This window comes from Rhineura floridana, chromosome 3 (genome assembly GCF_030035675.1).
Source record: "Rhineura floridana isolate rRhiFlo1 chromosome 3, rRhiFlo1.hap2, whole genome shotgun sequence".
Classification (NCBI taxonomy): domain Eukaryota; kingdom Metazoa; phylum Chordata; class Lepidosauria; order Squamata; family Rhineuridae; genus Rhineura; species Rhineura floridana.
In genome coordinates, this window is record NC_084482.1 from 61,976,364 (window position 1) to 61,996,190 (window position 19,827).

Consider the following 19,827-nt stretch of genomic DNA (forward strand, 5'->3'; position numbering starts at 1 on the left):
TCATCATCTTCTGACACTGCCCAAAACATTTGCTCATTCAATCACAGTATTCCAAAGAAATTATTACCACTCTTCTTCATTCCTCCTGTTTCTGCAATGAATGCTGCCACAAGGATTGTTTTCCATCACATGCTGCTTCAAACCTGTCACTTTTTTGTTCACTCTGCTTGGTTCTCTTATGTTTTATACAGCCATACAAAAACCTTTCCTTCATCTTTAGAAATCACTTCATGCTCTTCCTCTGCTCCCTCTTGATGCTCTATTTTATTCTCTTGATACTGGCTGAAACCTCTTGGTTAAGCCTCAGACACCTGTTGTAAAAAGTTATATACTTTGCAGACAATTTCCACTAAGGAAAGTGCTACCAAAGCACTTGTTGTTGGCCAGGAATACCAGAAAGGTATCAAAGCTCTAGCTCCCTTTTCTGAAGATCCAAGAAAAATGTTTTGTAAAATGATAAGTTTCATTGGAAATGCAGTCATATATGTGCATCAGCCTTGCAGCATACTTACTTTCAGTTTTTCAGCCTAAGCCCAGTAGGGTAGTGGCAAATTCAGCAGTACAGGGTCCCTTTATGAGAGTTACAACCATACATGCCCTTTTTTGCTGCTGCTGGGTGGAGAATGAAATCCTTGTTAATGCTTTCTCCCACAACAGCAGACATCCCTAGGAGCTAATTAGTATGAAAGGTGAGTTAGCTACTTAGAAGAGTTTTCTCAGTGGCTGGCTCAACTCCTTTCACTCTGTTTGGCTCCAATCAGCAAAAAAGGACAAGAAAGCATGTTAGAAGACTCTTCTCAGTGGCTAACACACTCCCCTTTCATGCTGAGTAGCTCATAGGATGCTGGAGATATAGGGACCCTGCTCACAAAAAAAGTAAGGGGTCTAAGAGCCCCCAAGATTCCAGATGACTAACTACATCATTGCCCAAGCCTCTGGCATTCTGCAGCTTTCCAGAACACTTTCTTTAAGCCAATTGCTTAAAACAATTAACCTATTAATTAGTCAACAGCTGTCCAGTTAATTGCCTCCTTCTTTCAACCTCCAGTTTACTACTACATTGGTCTCCTGGTGTTACTATTCCTTAGCACAATTGAGACTGTCTTAGTGACAAAGTTGGTTGCCAACAACAGTAATCGCTGGCTGAATTATGGATTTCAGCAGGAAAAGGGCAAGGCTACCACTATGTTACCTGAAGACCAAAGCTATAATGCAGAACATACAAGAGATCCTGGGACAAGTGGTAAGTGTTTAAAGGGAAGAAACAGAATAGCGACATTTCAGAAGCAAGGTGACTAGCAAGCCACCTTTCAGCCTGTCATAGCCTTTCGCCAACATGGTGCCCTCCAGATGTTTTAGGACTCCCACTCCCAGTAGTGCAGCCAGCATGACTCCAAGCTGGAGAAGTCTGGTCTGACAATACAAAACAGTGTAAGGCTCTGGTTCACTTAAGACTGTGACAAGAAGGTGGTCTACTGCCAAAGACTTTTTAAAAATATCAGAAATGTAATTAGTTAGTTGCTAGCAAGGCCACTCCACTCTCTCCAAACTCTATGTTGTTACAACAAAGAGATGGTTCTAAATGTCAATAGATGACAGCAGCAGCACCAGAGAGCCCAACTACACACCCTGTTCTTTCCTTGAAGCCTTGAAGTATGAGAACTGTCTCAATTCTTTCCCCCTCTCCTTCCAAAACAAGCCTCTATCCTGCAAAGGAAAATCCACTTCAAGTAACAGATCACCTATATTCAGAATTTAACAAGTCCAATTATTTTCTGAATTCTGATCAGAGGCACAATTTATTTGTTGCAGAATCTGGACCCAGATACCAATGTTTTAAAAAAAGGTTTGGATCCACATTAAAATTAAGGCCGTATTAACAAGTATCTCAAAGGGGTTTGAATTCAGCTCATCTAACAGCAGCTGCTTATTTTTCCAGAGGTATTCCGTAATACTTCAAATATACCTTTCAGCTGCATCTCAGATTCTGTTAATTTGTTTTCTGCGACAGTCACCCAAAGGAGTTTGTGTCGGAGATCATTTGGATTCCTCTCAAATGCTTTTGGTGATATGAAAAACATGCAAGCTAAGCGTTCATTCAGCTCACATTTCTCCTTCACCCTGCAGACTGTGGGACAGTCCAAGAGTCATCACATCTCAAGCAAGCTTCTGCTGGTGTGGACAAGCTCTTCTTCATCATCTACTTAGGACTGGTTGTTATGTTTCATTTCCTATTTGCAGCACTCTGGCTACTCTGGAAATGTGAATCTGAGAGGCCGCCTGGAGAAGACCATTTAGATGGAATCAAATGGAGGCATGATGGATAGAGGTGGCACCTGTTCCATGTAGAAGCCTGCTTTATACTCAGCTGAAGTTATGCACATTTGCTCATCCTCTATTTGCATAATTTGCTTTGATGTAAATATTTATGAAAAATAAGAGTGCACATAGGGTTCTCAGGCAGTGTTCCAGGAGCTGCGTGTGTGCCTCCACATCATTCTCTGAACTAATTGAAATGAAAAAGAATATATTGAAAATAGTATTTTAGATGCGACTCAAATGACTATTCCTCCCTAAAAAATGTGGAGACATTGCCTAGTTCACACATATAGCAGACAGCAAATGTTCTCTAGTGGGTGCTTTACCCTGATTTTATTTTGTAGGCAAGTGAAAACATTTTTATTTTACTGGATGTTTGGGAGTTAGAGGAGATAGTGTTCGATGTATTTTTTGTGTTTCGAGGTTTTTTTCTATTGTGTATACATTAGGTTTATTTGGGTTTTTAAATTATTGTTAAACATCTTATGAACAGTGATATCCAGTTGTGTCCCCCCACCAGTGAACAGACTTCCATTCCCGTAACAGGCCTTCCTTCTTTTCTATTTCCCCCTGCAACTCCTTGCCTGTTCACCAGATATGCTGTGGAGGGCTGGGGGACTGTCTGCAGCAGATTTAGGGAGGCGTGCAGGGCTACAGGGTGGAAGGACAGGAAAGGGAAATTCACTCACCTGCAATCTATAAATATTGCACATAAATAAATACAGAACAGCAAGCTCAGGAGTTTGCACACACTTATTTGGCAAGACAAGACTGCTACCAGTACCATAGTTACTATAACATGTGCTTCTTTTCAGCCTCCGTGGCTCTCCAATTACACCCAGACTGACTTGCATGTGCACTACTTCCCTTTACCTCCGATCTGTATTTTCTAAAAAAAGACAGTGTAGAATTAGTAATAAACTAAAAGAAAAGGAGTAAAGGTGGTGCCTTTCATTGATGCTATGATAAAATAACCAGGGGGATTAAGAGAATACTATTCAGTCTTAGTTCACACGTCCAAAAGAAAACTGAAGAGACATGGCCTAGGGGAACTAGCTAGAACAAATACAGAAAGCATAGTAAAGGTGCAGGGCACATACAAGTTAAAAGCCAGAACTGTACCAAATCAAGTGATCTGACTCATGACTACATGTCCATCACTTGCTGCACATGTGAATGAACCACATTAAGCACCACAAAAAGAACTTTCTTATCACCTCAGGCACACTGCTTTTCAATGGAGTCTGTTCATACCTTCAGCTGTGAGTGTTCAACAATGGGTGAATCAAGCAATGAGCATGCAGTGTAAGAACTGGCCTCACAGAGTCCATTCAGGCTCTTGCAGGAAGTAGATACTATATGCAAGTCAGAATAAAGGTATGGGCCACTTCACTAATAACATTAAACAAATAGTGGAAACAGGAGAGAGTGGGCAGGGTGAACCTCCTATTAAGAAGTAAATATCAAGTTTTTAATAAGTCTGAAGACAGAGGTAGCAAGAGGAGCACAAAGAAATAATAAATATAGCAGCCAATTGCTCCGGTAGCTTTCTCTTTCCTGACATAACTTTTCTGTATCCTGATTAGTTAAGAAAAGGCTGGTTGTGTCATCTGGATTGTGAAAGTCCTACCAACAATGCAAGCAGATAGAGCCTTCCTACTAATTTGGGGACACAGCACTCTTCCTCATTCTCTCCCACAGTTTCATTTCTAGTTCAAAAGGGCTTCACAGATAGTTCTTAAGTAGCTGCCCTTAACTTTAAATAGGAAAACCAGACTGCTGCTAAAAACCCCTCTAGTTTTGGTGGCATTGCTGCTCTTGATGCCACTTCAGGAAAATAAATTGCTTGGACTGCTATTTTTTCTAGAAGCAGAGCACTGTGATCCATTAGTTTAAATTCAGCAATCCAATATCTGAATGTTGAGTTTATCATTTGAATTTGTATTGTCGTTCCCAGTGAAAACTCTCAACAAGTACAGGAAATGGCTGTGAGACCTTTTCAGCCCTTTACTGAATGGCATTAAAATTACTCAACACATTACAGTTATTATTTTGAATCTTCAGGCACTCAGGAGCAACTGCACCGCAAGGAAGGCTTTCAAAGGAATACTCTTGAATTTTCCACTGTTAAATTACTCCTTGAAGCAAGGAGCTCTGACTGAAGTGGAAATCCATATAGATAGTTTCATATAGAGCTCTCAATACAATTCACTACCTTCCAAATAATCTCAGCAAACCTACATTTGGATATATCTTAAGGCATGTCTGCATGGGGCATTTTTCAGAGAATCAGATATTTTTATATTACTCAGTACCATATGTTCTGAGACAAGCCCACACAAAATCCTTTTCTCCTTTTTGACTGCAGAATGCCTTCCCCAAAGAGGTACGACTGGCACACACTACAGTCTTTTCAGTACCACGTTAAAATGTATGCACACACCCTGACATGTTAAAGCATTGCATTCAGTCTACTTTTAGCTTCTATAGACTTTCATTGCCTCTCAGTCTATAAGTTACTATGATGGATGTTACTCAGTTGCTTTTCTACGTCTAATGATTTTATGTCTATTGTACACTATATTAGACCTCCTTATAGAAAATTTCCACTGAGCTTCTGGCTTAGTGCCAAGGTGCTGACCCAGACATGGAAGGTATTATTTTGCAAAATATAACTTACAGGAGCATCATGGTAGGTTTCGAAGATGAACTTCAAGATCTCACTTTAAATAAATACCAAGTTCAGAAATGAAAATGGGCATGCAATATAAGTGACTGTCTCCAGGCAGCCCAAGTAACCTACTCTCACTCCTTGTTCTTCATACTTTTGAGTATGAAGAGGAATCTTGCAACTGCCATGAAGAGGAGAGAGGGATCCATGACCCCTGTTACTTGCCCTTCTGGATATATATCAACTGTTTAAATATCCACTGGCAGCAACCAAGATGGATTTTCCCCCTTTTTCCTTTATTTTCTTGTGCAGTCAAAGCAAGGCTGAGGCAGGGAAGATGATGTTGGCTTTCCCCTCTTGAACCTGAATAACTTGCCATACATTTCAATAGGGCATATAAGAAAAAAGAATAAGAATCTCTAGATTAAGGAAGGAAGGAGACAAGGCTAGAAGAAGTCAATAGAACAGACTCTGCAGGGCTTGATAAAATCAGATTAAGTTTGTAGTTATCTCTTGATTTTCCTTTATTAGGCTGGATGCACCAGATGACCTTCAGATACTCAGTTACCATTTTGGATTGACCATCTCTGCAGGCATTCATTTTTAACTGGGGGCTTCCCACTTATTGGGAAGTATACACTGATGTCCCAAGAGTCACCTACCACTTTACAAGTGGAGATTTTGTTTGTGGGTTATTGTTTGTTGGTGTTTATATTTGTGTTTTGTATTCCTGTTGAAATTAAATAAAAATAATTTTCCAAGAACAAAAAGAAGAAGCTAGGGATAGATGGGCAGGTTTTAAACTTACATAGGAATTACCACGGCAGAAACAGTGCCTCAGAAGGAGGAAATAGCTCATCCTCTGCCATATGTTACATTTGTGTGCACACTGTACAAAAGGATTTAACTCCGTGCAGAGAATTTTACACACATTACTAGTATCTCAGGAGCGCACGCACACACACACGCACACACACCAAAGAAGCTTTCAACCTATGGTCTCGGAAGAAGTCTAGACATCCATAAGCAATGTTCTTAGGAATTTATAAATCTGATAAATACAAGCATAACCTATTGTCTTCACAATGGGCTGGGAAAGTACTGAGACATACAGGCTGCGAGGTTATGCCGATGTGTCGAACAGCTTCTCAATCATCTCACCCACCTGTTCAACCCTGTATTTAATGTATTTCTCAGGGTTCTTGGTGAAGGGTACATTGCCATACCTGTCAAGGCAAAAGCAAATAAAAAATATTGGGTGATAAGTGAGAAATCCTGTCCATGCATAACAACTCCCCTCTCTTTCTTTACCAGCTGCCAGAGCAACCTGCTATATATTCAGTTCCAGTGAAGTTATCCAACTGCTATAAGCAATTAAAGGTCCATTATACAGCAAGGCTAAAAAGAAAAAGAATTGCTTTGTTTATTCCAAATGCTGGGAGATTGGTTCAAAGCAGGCTGAACTAAAACCACAGCATATACATTTTGTGCACAAAACTCTGGTTCTTTGACCCACCTAAAGACAAAAATTATCAGCTACTATGTTACAGAGACTGTTTTTGAAATAGGAACATAGGAAGACATTTTTCAAAGCCTTGCCTGCCCATCAGAACTCTCTGAACAGACAGAGAGGTCTCTTTGGGAGAAGTGATCACCTGTTTAGGAAAGCAGCATAGGTCTCTTGCACAATGGTTTTCTGGGCCTGCCGGATTTTGTCCCTCTGTTCTGTGTCAGGGATAGCCCAAGCCTTCTGGATTTTACACAGCTCCTCCAGACCATCGTTAAAACCCTTTCCCAGAGAGAAGATTATGTTATGTCTGCATCTGGATCTGAATATCAATCGGAAAAGTAAAAACAATGGGCATAAAGCCAGAATCGAGAACATTTGTCTAGTCTCTGATCTCCAATTACCTTAAAGCGCTCCTTGATTATCTGTCTCTCCTTGTCTTTGAGCTGTGGAGGATTGAGAAAAACAGGAGCTCTTCTGGTTATTTCTTCCTCTCAGACTAATGCTGACGTTCAAATGCTTCTTGATGAATTGGGAGCACTTAAATCAGTATTGGGCTCTGAACATTCATAGGAAGCCTATACAGGTCTTACAGACATGTATTTGGTTAGCAATCAAGGAGTATTCATGCTTGTGGTGTACTGTAAAAGCATGTCAATAAAATAGTTCCCCACACTTCTGGTTGAGACTGGAGAAAGGGATACAGATGTTTTCCTGGACAAAGCAGATAACATTTCCCTTTGACAACCGCTATGCTCAAAGTTCTGGTGTCAATTTTCCATCAAACTTTCAGATTAGATTACAGTAATGCTCTCTGTGTGTTACTGCCTTTGAAAATAGTCAAGAAACTTCCATTTATGCAAAATGCTGCTGCCAGAGTATCCAGACTGGAGCATATAACTCTGATCTTATTCCATCTGTACGTTTTACCTATTGCTTCTGTGACTGATTTAAAGGGGTGAAGATGACCTTTAAAGCTGATCTGAGGCAGATTTCCTCAGAAACCACTTCCTCCCATACAATCTTGTCTGGCCACCTTGGAGGCCCTGCTCACTGTCCTATATAGTAGTGAGATCAGGCAACAGGCTTTGAGAAAAAGAGGTTTCTCGGTGGTGCCTGTGGAATCCCCTCCTATAAGAGATCTGCAGACAGTTAGCAAGGACTTCTTTATTCCACCTGGCTCTTAATGTTATCTGCATGTAAACATGTGCCTTTTTTGGGGGTGGTGGGGTGGTAATCAGCTGTGGAGGTGGGGGAGAATCTGGATCATGACACATTGGGGGAGTATATTCTTTCTGCAGATGCCAGTCCTACCACAAACTACCCCCTCACAAAGCTGATTTTAGTCTCAAGAGGGAAGCCTCGTTATCACCACTACCCACTGCTAATATGTAAAGAATAAAGAATGTGAATATTAAATACATTTAATGTCATAAGCAGTTTGACCCTAATGTGATTTCTACAACAAACTTTTGTAAAGGTGGGGAGCGAAGTCCACTTCCCAATTTTCCAACACATAAAACTACCTCTCAAGTATTCTCACCTTGACTCCAGGTTGGAAGACTGGCAGGTTTCTGTCTGAGATATAATCAGTTACTTTCAACCAGCTGAAATAGACATAGAGAATAGAAAGCAATGTGGACCTGATTGCCAAACAAACAAACAAAATAAATTCAGAAACTGCTCTGTTTATACATTCAGGGCACAGAAGGGTATGTGCCTTTAAGCAGCCTGTGTTATTTGTTAGGCTGCTCCAGGGATTGGGAACTGGATCTGACCAGTGGGCCAGATCCTAACCTTGCCCAACCCTTGTAGACCATTCTGTTGAATATTCAATATTCTGTTGAATATTCAATATCTTATTGAATATGTATCAATAAAATTTTAGCTTTGAGGGCCAGATTAGGACCCCTATCAGGCCTAATAAGGCCACAGCTTCCCCACCGCTCAGCTACTCCATATATGGCAGTCCTAATACAGCTGATTATTAACAGACACATAATGATATATTTATGTATACATACAGACACCAAACACTTTTGCAATTAAACATATCTGGGTGTCATCAATTCTTATATGGTGCCTTGGGCTCCTATTGGGAGGAAGGGTGGGATATAAATCTAGTAATCAATCAATCAATCAATCAATATTGGTTTCCCTTCTCATCAACAAAATTCTAACCTTCGGCAAATACTGGGCTCTGAAAAGAGCAATATATCCTATGAATGCAAGCTTTAGAAATTGAATTTGTTGCTAAGTCAGAACAATCTGACGACATCAAAAATGTTTTACTAGAACAACATTTTCAGAAAGAACAAATTGCCTTCTACTTTTATCATGTTCTTCTGTAAGCCCTCTTCATGTGGACACTGATTATAGGTTGTTTATAATGTTGAGGTTCTGCTCTAGTAGGAAAGGAGCAGATGTGTTCTTCTGACCTGCGCTGGTATGTCAAGATCTGCTGCTCAATGTGTTCTCTATAAGACTTTTCCGCTGTCTTCTGCGTCACAGCCACCAACTGGATTAGTTCAGACCTAGGAGGAAGGAGAAAGAGTGCTAAATGTAAAATGAACAGCAACACAGGGTTCCAAGTTGTTTAAAGCAGCTGTTTGGTACATCTATAGTTGTAAGTTGAAACAGGGATCCACAAACATTGGCTAGACTCAAAATTTGGGCTCACCATGGCCCCTACCCCAGGGGGGAAGGACTGTGGCATCACACTGAACTTCAGGAGGTGCTCCACACATGTCTGAGGGCAAGTGCAAATGTGGGGACAAGTATCCAGTCTCCTGCATCCCAGCTCTGAACTCATAGCTAACGTTTTGCACCTCAGACATGACTAAAAAGCAGCAATCTGTCTCACTGCTTGTCACACCTCAATACAAGGTCAGAGAGATCCCCCTCCTTCTTCCAAGCCTGGATCAGAACATGGGTTCTCTCAGATTGCACACTTGGAAGGCTTGGAAACCAGTAAGAAATTGCACTGCTTATAAGCCTTTCCAAAATCAGTGCAAGGCGTAAGAAACTCTCCAGGTTAGGGAGAAAAGCAAATAATAAAAATAAACTCACCAATGGCAAACACATTTATGGAGCCTTTTCTAGAAAACTAATTAAACCCTGCTTGATAAACATATAGGGTATTATATAATTCATTTCCATCCAATGTTTCAATAGAAGGCTGCTGCTGGTCAGGATCAAAACACCCCAAAGCTACACCCCAAAACACAACTTTTCTTCTTCTTCCATGAGTATTAGTAGAAAAGATGGGATATAGGATGGGATAACACAGACTGATGTTGAGCTGCCAAGGACATTTTCCTGCACCTGTATTTGATGGGTAGGTTTACTTGCATACATTGGGTCAAACTGTGAAGCTGTGGCTTCTAGGCAGGTGGAGGAAATTAACAGAAACAGATTTTAAAAGCCAATACAGACATGCTTGTGCACTAGACTTGCACAAGGAACTTGTCAAGAGACTTGCCTCAACCCTTCATCCTTCAAACATGCTGGGATGAAAGCAGCCGAAGGTGTGGTGGTGCCAGGAGACAGATGGGAAAGGAGCACTTGCCTATGTACATTTAGGGCAGTGGGAGAAGCCTCAGTTCATGGCTATTTTAAGACAAAGCACAAGCAACAGCAACAAGGGCTACAGAAGAGTTCATGGGCAGCGAAGCGCTGGTGATGAAGGGCAGCTGCTGAGGATGTAGAATTAATAGATGTGTTCACATATAAAGATTTCAGTTTATGGCTCTGAGGCTCAGGAATATTTGGCACTTTGACAAAGCTGGGGCTTATAAGGATTTCACCACCGTAATTACAAGGACAAACTGGCTGGATTTTTCACTTTCCCCCACAGTGGCTGGTATTCATCAATTTCCACATGCCAATTGGTTTTTTTCCGTCCAAACGTGTACTATGGTCCTCATCATGGCAGTGTGCTTTGCTTCTCGTAGTACACTATTGTCTGGATAACTACCAACTACATTTTATTATTGTATGCATAATCAGGTAGAAACGTTTAAGTTATATAAAAGCTTGGGTATGGAGTATTGGACTAGATAATCCACAGAAATCTAAAACTGTAAAGGGCTTGTTTTAAGAGTTATTTTTCTGAGTTTGAGTGATTGCACTTCAAATGTACAAAGCGACTAGCAGAAAATTATTCCCTGGATTTATTGGGAAGTGTTCTCCAGAGCAAGAGCCACTCTGCTGACGAGATAAAAAAGAGCCTGATGCAATCAGAGCCCTCTTGGCTGCTTTTATTTTCCATTGCCTTATGCAAGACAATGTTTACAGTAGGAATGACAGCCTTCAAAGGGCTCTTTCTGAAGGGGAGCAATGCATGAGCTGAGTAGAAAAACTGGAGTACAAAATGTGCTCTGCAGAAGAGTTAACAAAAGAAGCTCATAAGCACAAAATCAGAGCTATATTGGCAGAACCTCCAGTCTTTCACCATACACTGTGAACATAAATGATATCCTTGCACTTACTTTTCAAGGGACTTGAGAATATAATTGTAGTTGTTATGCAGGAAGATGGCGCTTAAAGCTGGGTCTTCGTAAACCTTGGACTTACTGAGAAGGTTTAGCTGTAGGTTGCCCAGTACTTTGCCTTAAAAGAAAGAATATGTGAGTAGGAGACAAACAGATCACTGTAAAGATCTCAAGTAGTCAGGCTGTCAGTAGTTTAACTAAGCCCACTCACTTAACTGGTTGGTTAAATTCTAATCAATTTACAGTGAAGAGGTTTGTCTGAAGATCCTGACATTCACTTTCTTAAATGTGAGGTAACTAACATTTAGGTCACTTCCAGACAAAACATACCGAGCAGTCATCCTGATCTATTTTTATAACATTTGCATGGAGGTTATATGACATTGCTGGCAAGTGGATGTTAACCTGCAATTTCTATGGCATCCACTATTCCATCACTTTTCTTATTGCAAAAAAAAGTACTGCTTTTTTTAAAAAAAGCAGATTTGTTGTGTAATAGCACAGCAGTGCCATTGCTATTTATCACAATCTACTGACTTTCTTTGCAGTGGGTATGAAGATGCATGCTTATTGCACTAAGGACATATACTGGCACATATGCAAAGAGATCTGCATAAAAGGGCAACAGTACGGATGTAACCTTAATTAACACAAGTAATCTCACACATTGTGAAATTATAATATTTTACATTTTCTTTTCCTTGATACTGGGAGCTAATCTACATATTCATGAAGGGCACTAAAAGCCACTGTGTTTACTGTCTAACTAGAAGTATAAATGCTGGATCAAGCGCAGGATAAGACTTGCTCAGTTTTAGTTTTATGTTGTCTAAACATCAAACAGTATTTCAAAAAACTCTGTTATAAAATTACAAGATATATTCCAGTAATACATTTATTCACTTCCTAATTTAGGGCAAAACTTTGGTTAATCTTTTCTAAACCAAGGTTCAACTGGCATTCACCTGTAGCACATTCTAATAAAATATAACAGTGTCTCGCTTCTAAAAAAAATCACCAGAATGAGCAAGTTGCAGTGCAATCCTATGCAAGTTTATTCAAAAGTAAGATCCAATGGGGTTTACTCCCAGGTTAAGCTTGCAGAAATTTGCAGTCTGTGAGAATGAAGTAGGAAGTAAACCAGAGAAGAGTTACTCACAGATGTAGGTGCTGAGCAGCCGTCTACTGAATTCAGAACTGTAGCTACTGGCTGAAGAGCTAGTCTCTGAAAAGGCAAAGAACATTAAATGAGTTACTTGATATCATTTGACAGTCTATATATGGCTAATATGTGTCTCCTGCTCCAGCAACCTTTTGTTTCTATAAGATCGGCTAAAACTTTAAACTTGGATTTCCTATGAGAGGAAAACAGTAACTTTGCTTCACTGTATAGTCTATATCAGCCTTCTTCAATTTGGTACCGTCAAAATGTTTTGGACTACAACTTCCAACATCCCTGGCCATGCTGGATGGGGCTGATGGGAGCTGTAGTGCAAAACATCTTGCAGGTACGAGGCTGGTCTAGATTTACCCGATTGTTTTGTGCAACAGAGAAGATAGCTATGTTCAGTCTGAAACTTCATTGCCATAAGCTGCAAAATAAACTTGCGCTACCCTTATGAACTACTTTACAGTAATCTTAGTAGGTTCAGATATTGGGGATGCTGTTTCACAGAAAAAAGTTACCCATTATAAACACTCCCACTACCCCCAAATCTGTTTCAGTTTGATATTCTCATTAGGATAAAAACAGAACATCATATTGGTGAATCATAAACACTGTGCTAGTATTTCAATATTAATACAATCGTTTGACTTAAATGATATTCAGATTACGCCTTCTAGGCGAGCAAGGAACTATCCAAAGTTTCTGTCATACAAACAAGACAGGTTATCAAAAGGCGTAGCTTGTATGAATGCTATCATGATTTTTATTGGAACCTTAGCTGTGTAATAGCTTATTAACTTTTATTTTTTAAATTCCATAGATATAATGAGAAGCTGACAGCTGGCTCAACTTTATTTGAAATGTGTATGAACCTTTTCAAATTGGTAGAGCAAACTGATACCAAAGCCACAGATGAATGCTTGATGACTTCCTGAGACCAAAAGAAATGGAATGACGGTCTTGCCAACTGTGGGTCAAAACAGAGATCAGTTTTGTTTCACTGCATGTATGGAATCTTTGGCCTGCAAGGAATTCCCAGGCTTTATACTTATTAGCTGTTCTATAGGCAAGTGGTATTGATGTGGCCTACAAGGGCTCATTTCTGGATCCTCCTAGTTTCTGGAGGATCCAAAATAAATGACGGTTAAATCCAGACATGCTAGAGATCAGACTCCTGGAGGACAGGTGGCAGCTCTTCCCCTGCAGGGACAAACAACACACAGTGTATCGTGCCCTCACACAACAATAAGCACATGAGGCCTATGAAAAGGTACTGCACCTGTTGCCAATGTCTCCTTTAAAAAAAGAACATAAGATGTCAGGCAGTATCAAGTGAGCCAGTTCAGCTAGAAAGTATCTTCTACATAGAATTGCTAATTCTTGGTCTGAAGCGGGTTCCTTTTCCTCTAGACGAGTAAGGCAACAGATACATCTTGTATGTAGCTGTTGACACACACTTAATTTCTGAGCACAACCAACTTGGTATCCATTAGTTCCCTGTGCTAGGAGGAAGGGGCACGATTGTTAGCCCTTGTGGCACAGAAGGAGCTCTGATCTTCTGAGAGCTAAGACACAACTTAAATCCAGTTTTGCACAATGGACTGTCTGAGGAGAATATGAGTGTTACAGAGCAGTATGAGTGGGCCTATAATTTCAAAAGGTATAGACAGGCATGCATAGGGCCATGTCTACTGAGTTTTGTGAGTCAAGAGGGCTTTGATGGTTTCTTCCTGAGGGGTCATGCACAGAACAGTGAATGCAACTGTGGAGGACAAGTCATATGCACAGCCTCCAAAGAGCAACAGCTTTTCACATAAGAGAACTCACTGAAGCACTGGCAGAATATTTCTTATGAAAGGTCTCCCTCAAGTACAGTTGATAGGAAATAAACTGTGACTTGGTTCACATGTAATGCTAAGTATAACCATGGTTTAGTGTGAACACACTGCTTCCCAGAGACAATAACACAGACACTGCACTCCTCCCCGATTCTGCTTCACTGCCCAGGGGTAAGTGTATCATCTGAACCAGGATTCCTTGGTTTGTCTCGCTCCAGACAAACCACAAGTTATAACTAAGCTTTGTTCTTGGTTTATCTGGAGTGAGACAAACCACACGGCTGGGTTCAGATGACCTGCGTTCAGATAACCTGCTTAGCCAAACCATGGCTTAGCTGCAGGTAACATGGCAGCAGCAGAACCAGGGGAGGAGTGAGGGGTTCTTAATCTTTTCTCCAGGAAGCCATATGTTCATGCTAAGCCATGGTTTGGCTTACCATTACATGTAAACTAAGCCTGTGTGTTGTATGCAAACGTATATAAGAAAGCCCTAACTGCCAGTTTTTGTAAACAAAAATAGCTGCAAGCGGGTTCTGAATGACAAAGTACAGGAGGGCTAATTAGCCCTTTCCCCAGACACTATTTTTCCACCCACTGTAACTTTTTCCCACCAACTTAGCCACCATTTGCTCCCTTTCCCCACCTTGTTGGGTTTCAGCTGTGCATTTGTAAAGGAAGACTCACAGTGAGAAACATGCAGCTGGAGGGCATGCAGTTTGGAGTACAGAAAAAAAGGTAGGCAAAGAAGGCTAAGGCCACACCCCCTTTTCTGCTCCAGATCACAACCTCCCAACGCTGATTGTCTTAAGAAAAACTAGATGCTGGGTATCAGCATGTGTGCACAGTTTTGGTCTGTTACCACCACCAAGAACCATGGAGAGCTGGTACTGCTTCATAGACATTTAGCACCCCTGAAAATGAAGCTGCACTCACATATCAGTTATAAGCTTAGAAAAAGCTACAGCCACCGATACTCTGCATTTGCAGATTTTCTGATAATTGAAACAAGACAGGGTTTCATCGAGTACAATTAAAGACAAGCGGAAGTATGTAATCAGATGTAAAAGAAGAGGTAGTATTATGTATGCATGTGGGTAGTACAAGTATCACTGCTGCTTACCTCTGGGATCTAAAGGAATATTGTATGTGTCCCCAAGAACTATAAAATTTAAGGCAGAGTAGAGATAAAAGGGTAGGAAGAAAAAAGGAGAAAGAAAGAAATGCAAAGTGCAAAAAGACAGGTTAGAGACAACCATACCTCCAAGAACAAAGCAGAAGATACCAACACAGCACATTATATGGGTTCAGCAGACAGGAGCCACTCCTTTTTAGAGCATGGATGTGACAGGAAACTGAGGTAGGCACTGTTTGTAGTAGGGTACTAAACTGACATTCCTTTTAGAGAGATCACTCATAGCCAAGGCTGTTTGTATTCAGTGTACCCACACAGAAGGAAATCTTGCTTCTCAGCTTTCACTGAAAACAGACATTTCTAGCCTTCATGGGCACAGCACTGCTACTTTTTCAAAATGCGTAGGCAGCAGCTCAAGACTCAAAAACCAAGAAAGGCTTCTCTTACGTGTCCAGTGGGCCCAGACGTTGGCTTCTGTTCTCTTTCCCTACAGAACTCCTGGGGACATTTCAATTGTTATTTTTCTTCTACACCAAGATTATCTTTATGTAGAAAAACAAGCGTATATTGTATAAATTTGTAGCTCAAGTATTGTTTCCATCACAACAGGTGCCTGTGTACTTGTGGATGAACACACACTTGCTCTACAAACAATATAATTTATTTCCTAGAATAAGATTTGAAGCAGACTCTAGTCTTCTAGACCATACCTTTCTTTGCCTCTTGCCAAAATATTCTGGCTGCTTCCTAAATCCAATAGTTAAAATCACAATAAACAAATGTATATGTATGAAACTTGCCCTAATAAATTCTTTATTTTGGTTTTCTACAGCACAATCCTATCCATGTTTATTTATTACATGTATAGCTCACATTTTCTCCAAGGAGCTCAAGTTGGCTTGCATAAGTCTTTCCCTGTGAGAAAGAATGACTAGCCCAGGGTTTCCCAGCGTGTTTCGTGGGTGAACGGAGATTTGAACCTACATCTCCCTGGTCCCAGTTCAGGTCCACTGTTTCAATAGGATTTGGTCCCAAACAAATATGCACTGGATTGCAGCCTAGACTCATCACCTGACTTTACATGTGAAGTATGTCACATCCTGCATATTAATAAAAGGCTAGCTAAATTTCCACTCAAGTTCATGGGAAAAATCTAACTGAATATTCATGGGAGGGGTTGTTATCTAGGACCTCATTTGGGTGCAATGAAAAAACACATGGTTTATTGTTAAAGGCATGAGCTGCCACATGCCTTTGGCTTGTGCACTCTTCTCCTCCCTGGCATGGCCAGGAAGAGGAGTTCAGAAGACTTTACTTCCATTTTAGACTAACCATAATTAGCTTTAACAATGATTAATTGAAACAAGCCAACTTCAAATCACAATTTATAAAGCTCGTTTATTTTAACTAACCATTTGTTAACATAATTCACAGCTTAGGGCATGTGTGGGGAAACATTTGGCCCTCCAGGGGTTGCTAAATGACAACTCCCATCATCCCAGGACATTGGCCATGCTTGCTAAGGCTGATGGAAGTTGCAGTTCAGCAACATCTGGAGCATTGCAGGTTCCCCAAACCTGGCTTAGGGTTTGGGTACAACACTGAACTGTGATAAATTGAAGTTGTAACATGAAACTTCCAGTCTCCTTGCTGTGGCTGCACCAGAGGAGGAGAGTGGGGAGTGCATAAACCGTAGGTTCATGCAAGTAATGATAAATCAGTGTTTATCATTATGCCTGAACCAGGCTATTATGTTACACACAAACACAAGCAAGGAATCATGATGCTCTCCTTTTTTCTTGTCTTTGATGGGAAAAGTTGAGTAACTTCCTATTAAATCCATGCTTTTGGGGGGGAGGGGGTGCATAAGTTTCCCTGCAACCATTTTCCTGCTCCATCCCTTTACCTCATAGGGCTCAAAAAACATAGGTAAATATGCATTTTAAACCTGATGAGGTGGCATCTGAACTGGAGAAATGATGGGAAGGAAAGATAAAGCATAGTCATCCCTACCTCTTCTGTGATCAAAGTCACCTGCTCTGTTTTTTCTTGCAAAATGAATGTCACAAGGGCTCTATTACATAGGTTTGTGCATAAACATGTGGTTAGCCCTTGCAGGGTCTCAAATTAGCAACAAAACTATGAGCTCTTTATCTGGTATATTTTGCTTTACATCAAAGCCAATTTGAGCAATCAGACCCTGCAAAAAATCTTGGGTTGTATCCAATGTAGCACCAGGATTACCATTACCATAAAAGAACTTCCCCTCCTCCCCCATGTGCCCCCTAATTCTGCTCTAGGGGTTCCCCCAACCCTCTAGAGCACATTTGTGAAGGGTGTGGGGGATGGGGGGGAGTCCCTTTGTGCTAGTGGTGAACTTGCACTAACAGGAAGAGTTAGTCGAAAACTGCCCCTTGCAATTAAGCACAAAACCTAGTAATTGGCCAGGTTAGCAGAGACATATTCTGCTAAACCATTACGTCTTTTTAAAAACAATGCTTGAATGTTATTATAGAAGTTTGAATTATTGACTGCTTGGGCAATTGCTAAAGTCTCAGCCATTGTTATGTTTTCCTGACCAAAAGACACAAAATTGAATTGCAGAAGTGAGACAGCTTCTTTGCTATCTCTAATGGTAATAAACTGCCACTCCTTTGCTCCTTGAAAGAGTTAGCTCCACAACTGTCTTTGCCCATAACCAATTAAAACAGGCAAGGGAAGCACAAGGAAAGGATGTTGGTGAGCCAGTCACAGAAATGGATCCTGTTTTGAGTATTATACAGGTAGCACAAGTGATGACAGCATATGCAAGATGCAGTTTGACAGTTAAACCTCCTTAGCATGAACCTCACTGGACAAACTGGTGCCCCCTTTAAAGGGGATTATCTAAAAAAACAGTCTTACCTCTTTTTCAAACAAACAACAATGTAGGAAATTTGGCTTATGTTACACTGATGTTACTGTATAACCTATATGTGCCTGGGAACATAAACATCACTTTGGTATAAAGACGTATCTTGCTAAATGACTGTCAACAACAGTTTGATATACTCTGGGTCTGTAATATAGCATCTGAAATATACATATTAAAAGTGCAATCAGAGCATTAGCTTCTAATTCTACCAGAAGCAACAGCACTCTGAATTTCAAAAGCTCACACCATCTTCCACCAATAGAAACTGTCCCAGAAACAAATGAATATTCCATATTGTTATGACTGGGCTACAAAAGCAGTTAACAACCTGTTCATGTGGTGACAAGATAATTCACACATGATATTCACAGAAAGCTCCTTCTCTTAGGAAATGAAAGGCTACCTCATCTTTTTGTCTGTAGGTTTCAAGTATCATAGAGCTAGCAGCACACTTACAAGCCAATAAGAAAAACCAGAGGCATTACTCTGGGCTCTCTTGTAACTCCATAGACAGCTGTGGATTTTTTAATATTTTTTTTGCTGTACCAGATCAAACTAGATGGCTGATGAGGTGAGACATGAATGAGACATGCAGTCTTGTTAAGGAGGTTTTACTGCAAAGCAAGCAAAGGAAATGGCTATTAGTTTAAATAAGTTGTTCATTTATTTAGGGAGCCCTGTGTGAGTACCTTGGGATGCAAGCATGGCACCTGCAGTTTCCTGAAAATCCAGCAACTGCTGCAGGAAGAGAATGGCCTGTAAAAAGAAGGAAAAGATGTAGTAGGGTTTTTTTAAAAAAAATCCATTTGTTATTCTTGTGTGTGTGTGTGTCTGTAAATATGACAAGTGTTTTTCCTGGGAAAACGCATAATCTTTGATAATTTCTCTCCAAGATCAAGGAGGTGAGAAGCAAAGGGAGCTGGGGGTCATTGCTTGAAGACAACCCATCAGCAATAGACAGAAGTTTTGGTTGACCTTGGCCAACCTTGGAACTGGGAGATGTGTTCTTCAACCCTCAATCCCAAGGACATTAGTTGGAGTGAGGGATTTGAACTGGGAAAGCTGGGATCTGGAGCCTGAAGCATAGCAAGCAAAAGGCACTGCTCTGATGAGCTGGCAGGGACAGACTGCAAGGCTCCTATTATTTATACCAGGTCTGTCCAATTCTGAGGCTCTAAATTGCCTGTCAGGCTGATGTTACATAGCCTTTCCTTCCTTAAAGAGGGCTCCATGGCCTGAGCACACACTATCTCAGGAAGATCATAGCAAGGGGGCAGTGGGCAGAGGCTTCAAGGGCATCATGTTGTTGAGCACAGCCTAATATCAGTTTTATTTCCCTTAACTTCAGACTCTGTCAGTAACCACAGCTCAAGTTTAAAACATACTGCTTCTTCTGGTTCAACAAGAGTATTACCCTTATACTGCAAAGAAAAACAAAAAATGGGTATGAATTCATCAGGCTGGTTTTACCAAGGGGCATTCTGAATTGCATTCACGTACATTGCTGGTGAGTTCATGAACTGTCCCATCTTTTGGCATATTGTACTCCTTATCTGGATTGTTCTAGGGAGGAAAAGCAAAGATTTGATCGATGGTTAAAAATGTGTACAGCATAAACCTATTCTAGTCTGCCATTATGTGATTACGTTTCCTGAACCACCTATATACTTCTACAGCCCTAAGGGCCAAACGCACCATCTACTGGTGACTGTAAAAAGGATACTTGAACAAAAATAATTTAAAACAGACTGCATTGCCATTATATGTGATCCATCCATAACCAAT

General features: G+C 40.6%; 2 protein-coding genes across 9 annotated transcripts in view; one reads left to right on the plus strand and one right to left on the minus strand.

Moving 5' to 3' along the window:
* ZACN (zinc activated ion channel) overlaps window positions 1-3,877 on the plus strand; it is a 29,146-nt gene extending 25,269 nt beyond the window's left edge. For all 3 annotated transcript variants that reach the window (XM_061616260.1, XM_061616258.1, XM_061616259.1), the window contains exons 9-10: window positions 1,049-1,243; window positions 2,128-3,877. In XM_061616260.1, coding sequence (XP_061472244.1) covers window positions 1,049-1,243; window positions 2,128-2,327 — 395 coding nt within the window. In that variant the 3' untranslated portion in view covers window positions 2,328-3,877. The remainder of the gene's footprint in view (window positions 1-1,048; window positions 1,244-2,127) is intronic.
* A 2,136-nt stretch (window positions 3,878-6,013) lies between these two features.
* The window catches only part of EXOC7 (exocyst complex component 7), a 45,520-nt gene continuing 31,706 nt past the window's right edge, over window positions 6,014-19,827 (minus strand). For 5 of the 6 annotated variants that reach the window (XM_061616262.1, XM_061616261.1, XM_061616263.1 and 2 more), the window contains 9 exons: window positions 19,543-19,605; window positions 18,732-18,798; window positions 12,150-12,215; window positions 10,988-11,108; window positions 8,936-9,031; window positions 8,041-8,104; window positions 6,902-6,943; window positions 6,646-6,779; window positions 6,014-6,216 (listed from right to left, as the gene is read on the minus strand). In XM_061616262.1, coding sequence (XP_061472246.1) covers window positions 6,114-6,216; window positions 6,646-6,779; window positions 6,902-6,943; window positions 8,041-8,104; window positions 8,936-9,031; window positions 10,988-11,108; window positions 12,150-12,215; window positions 18,732-18,798; window positions 19,543-19,605 — 756 coding nt within the window. In that variant the 3' untranslated portion in view covers window positions 6,014-6,113. The remainder of the gene's footprint in view (window positions 6,217-6,645; window positions 6,780-6,901; window positions 6,944-8,040; window positions 8,105-8,935; window positions 9,032-10,987; window positions 11,109-12,149; window positions 12,216-18,731; window positions 18,799-19,542; window positions 19,606-19,827) is intronic. The other variant, XM_061616267.1, reaches the window with a different exon arrangement.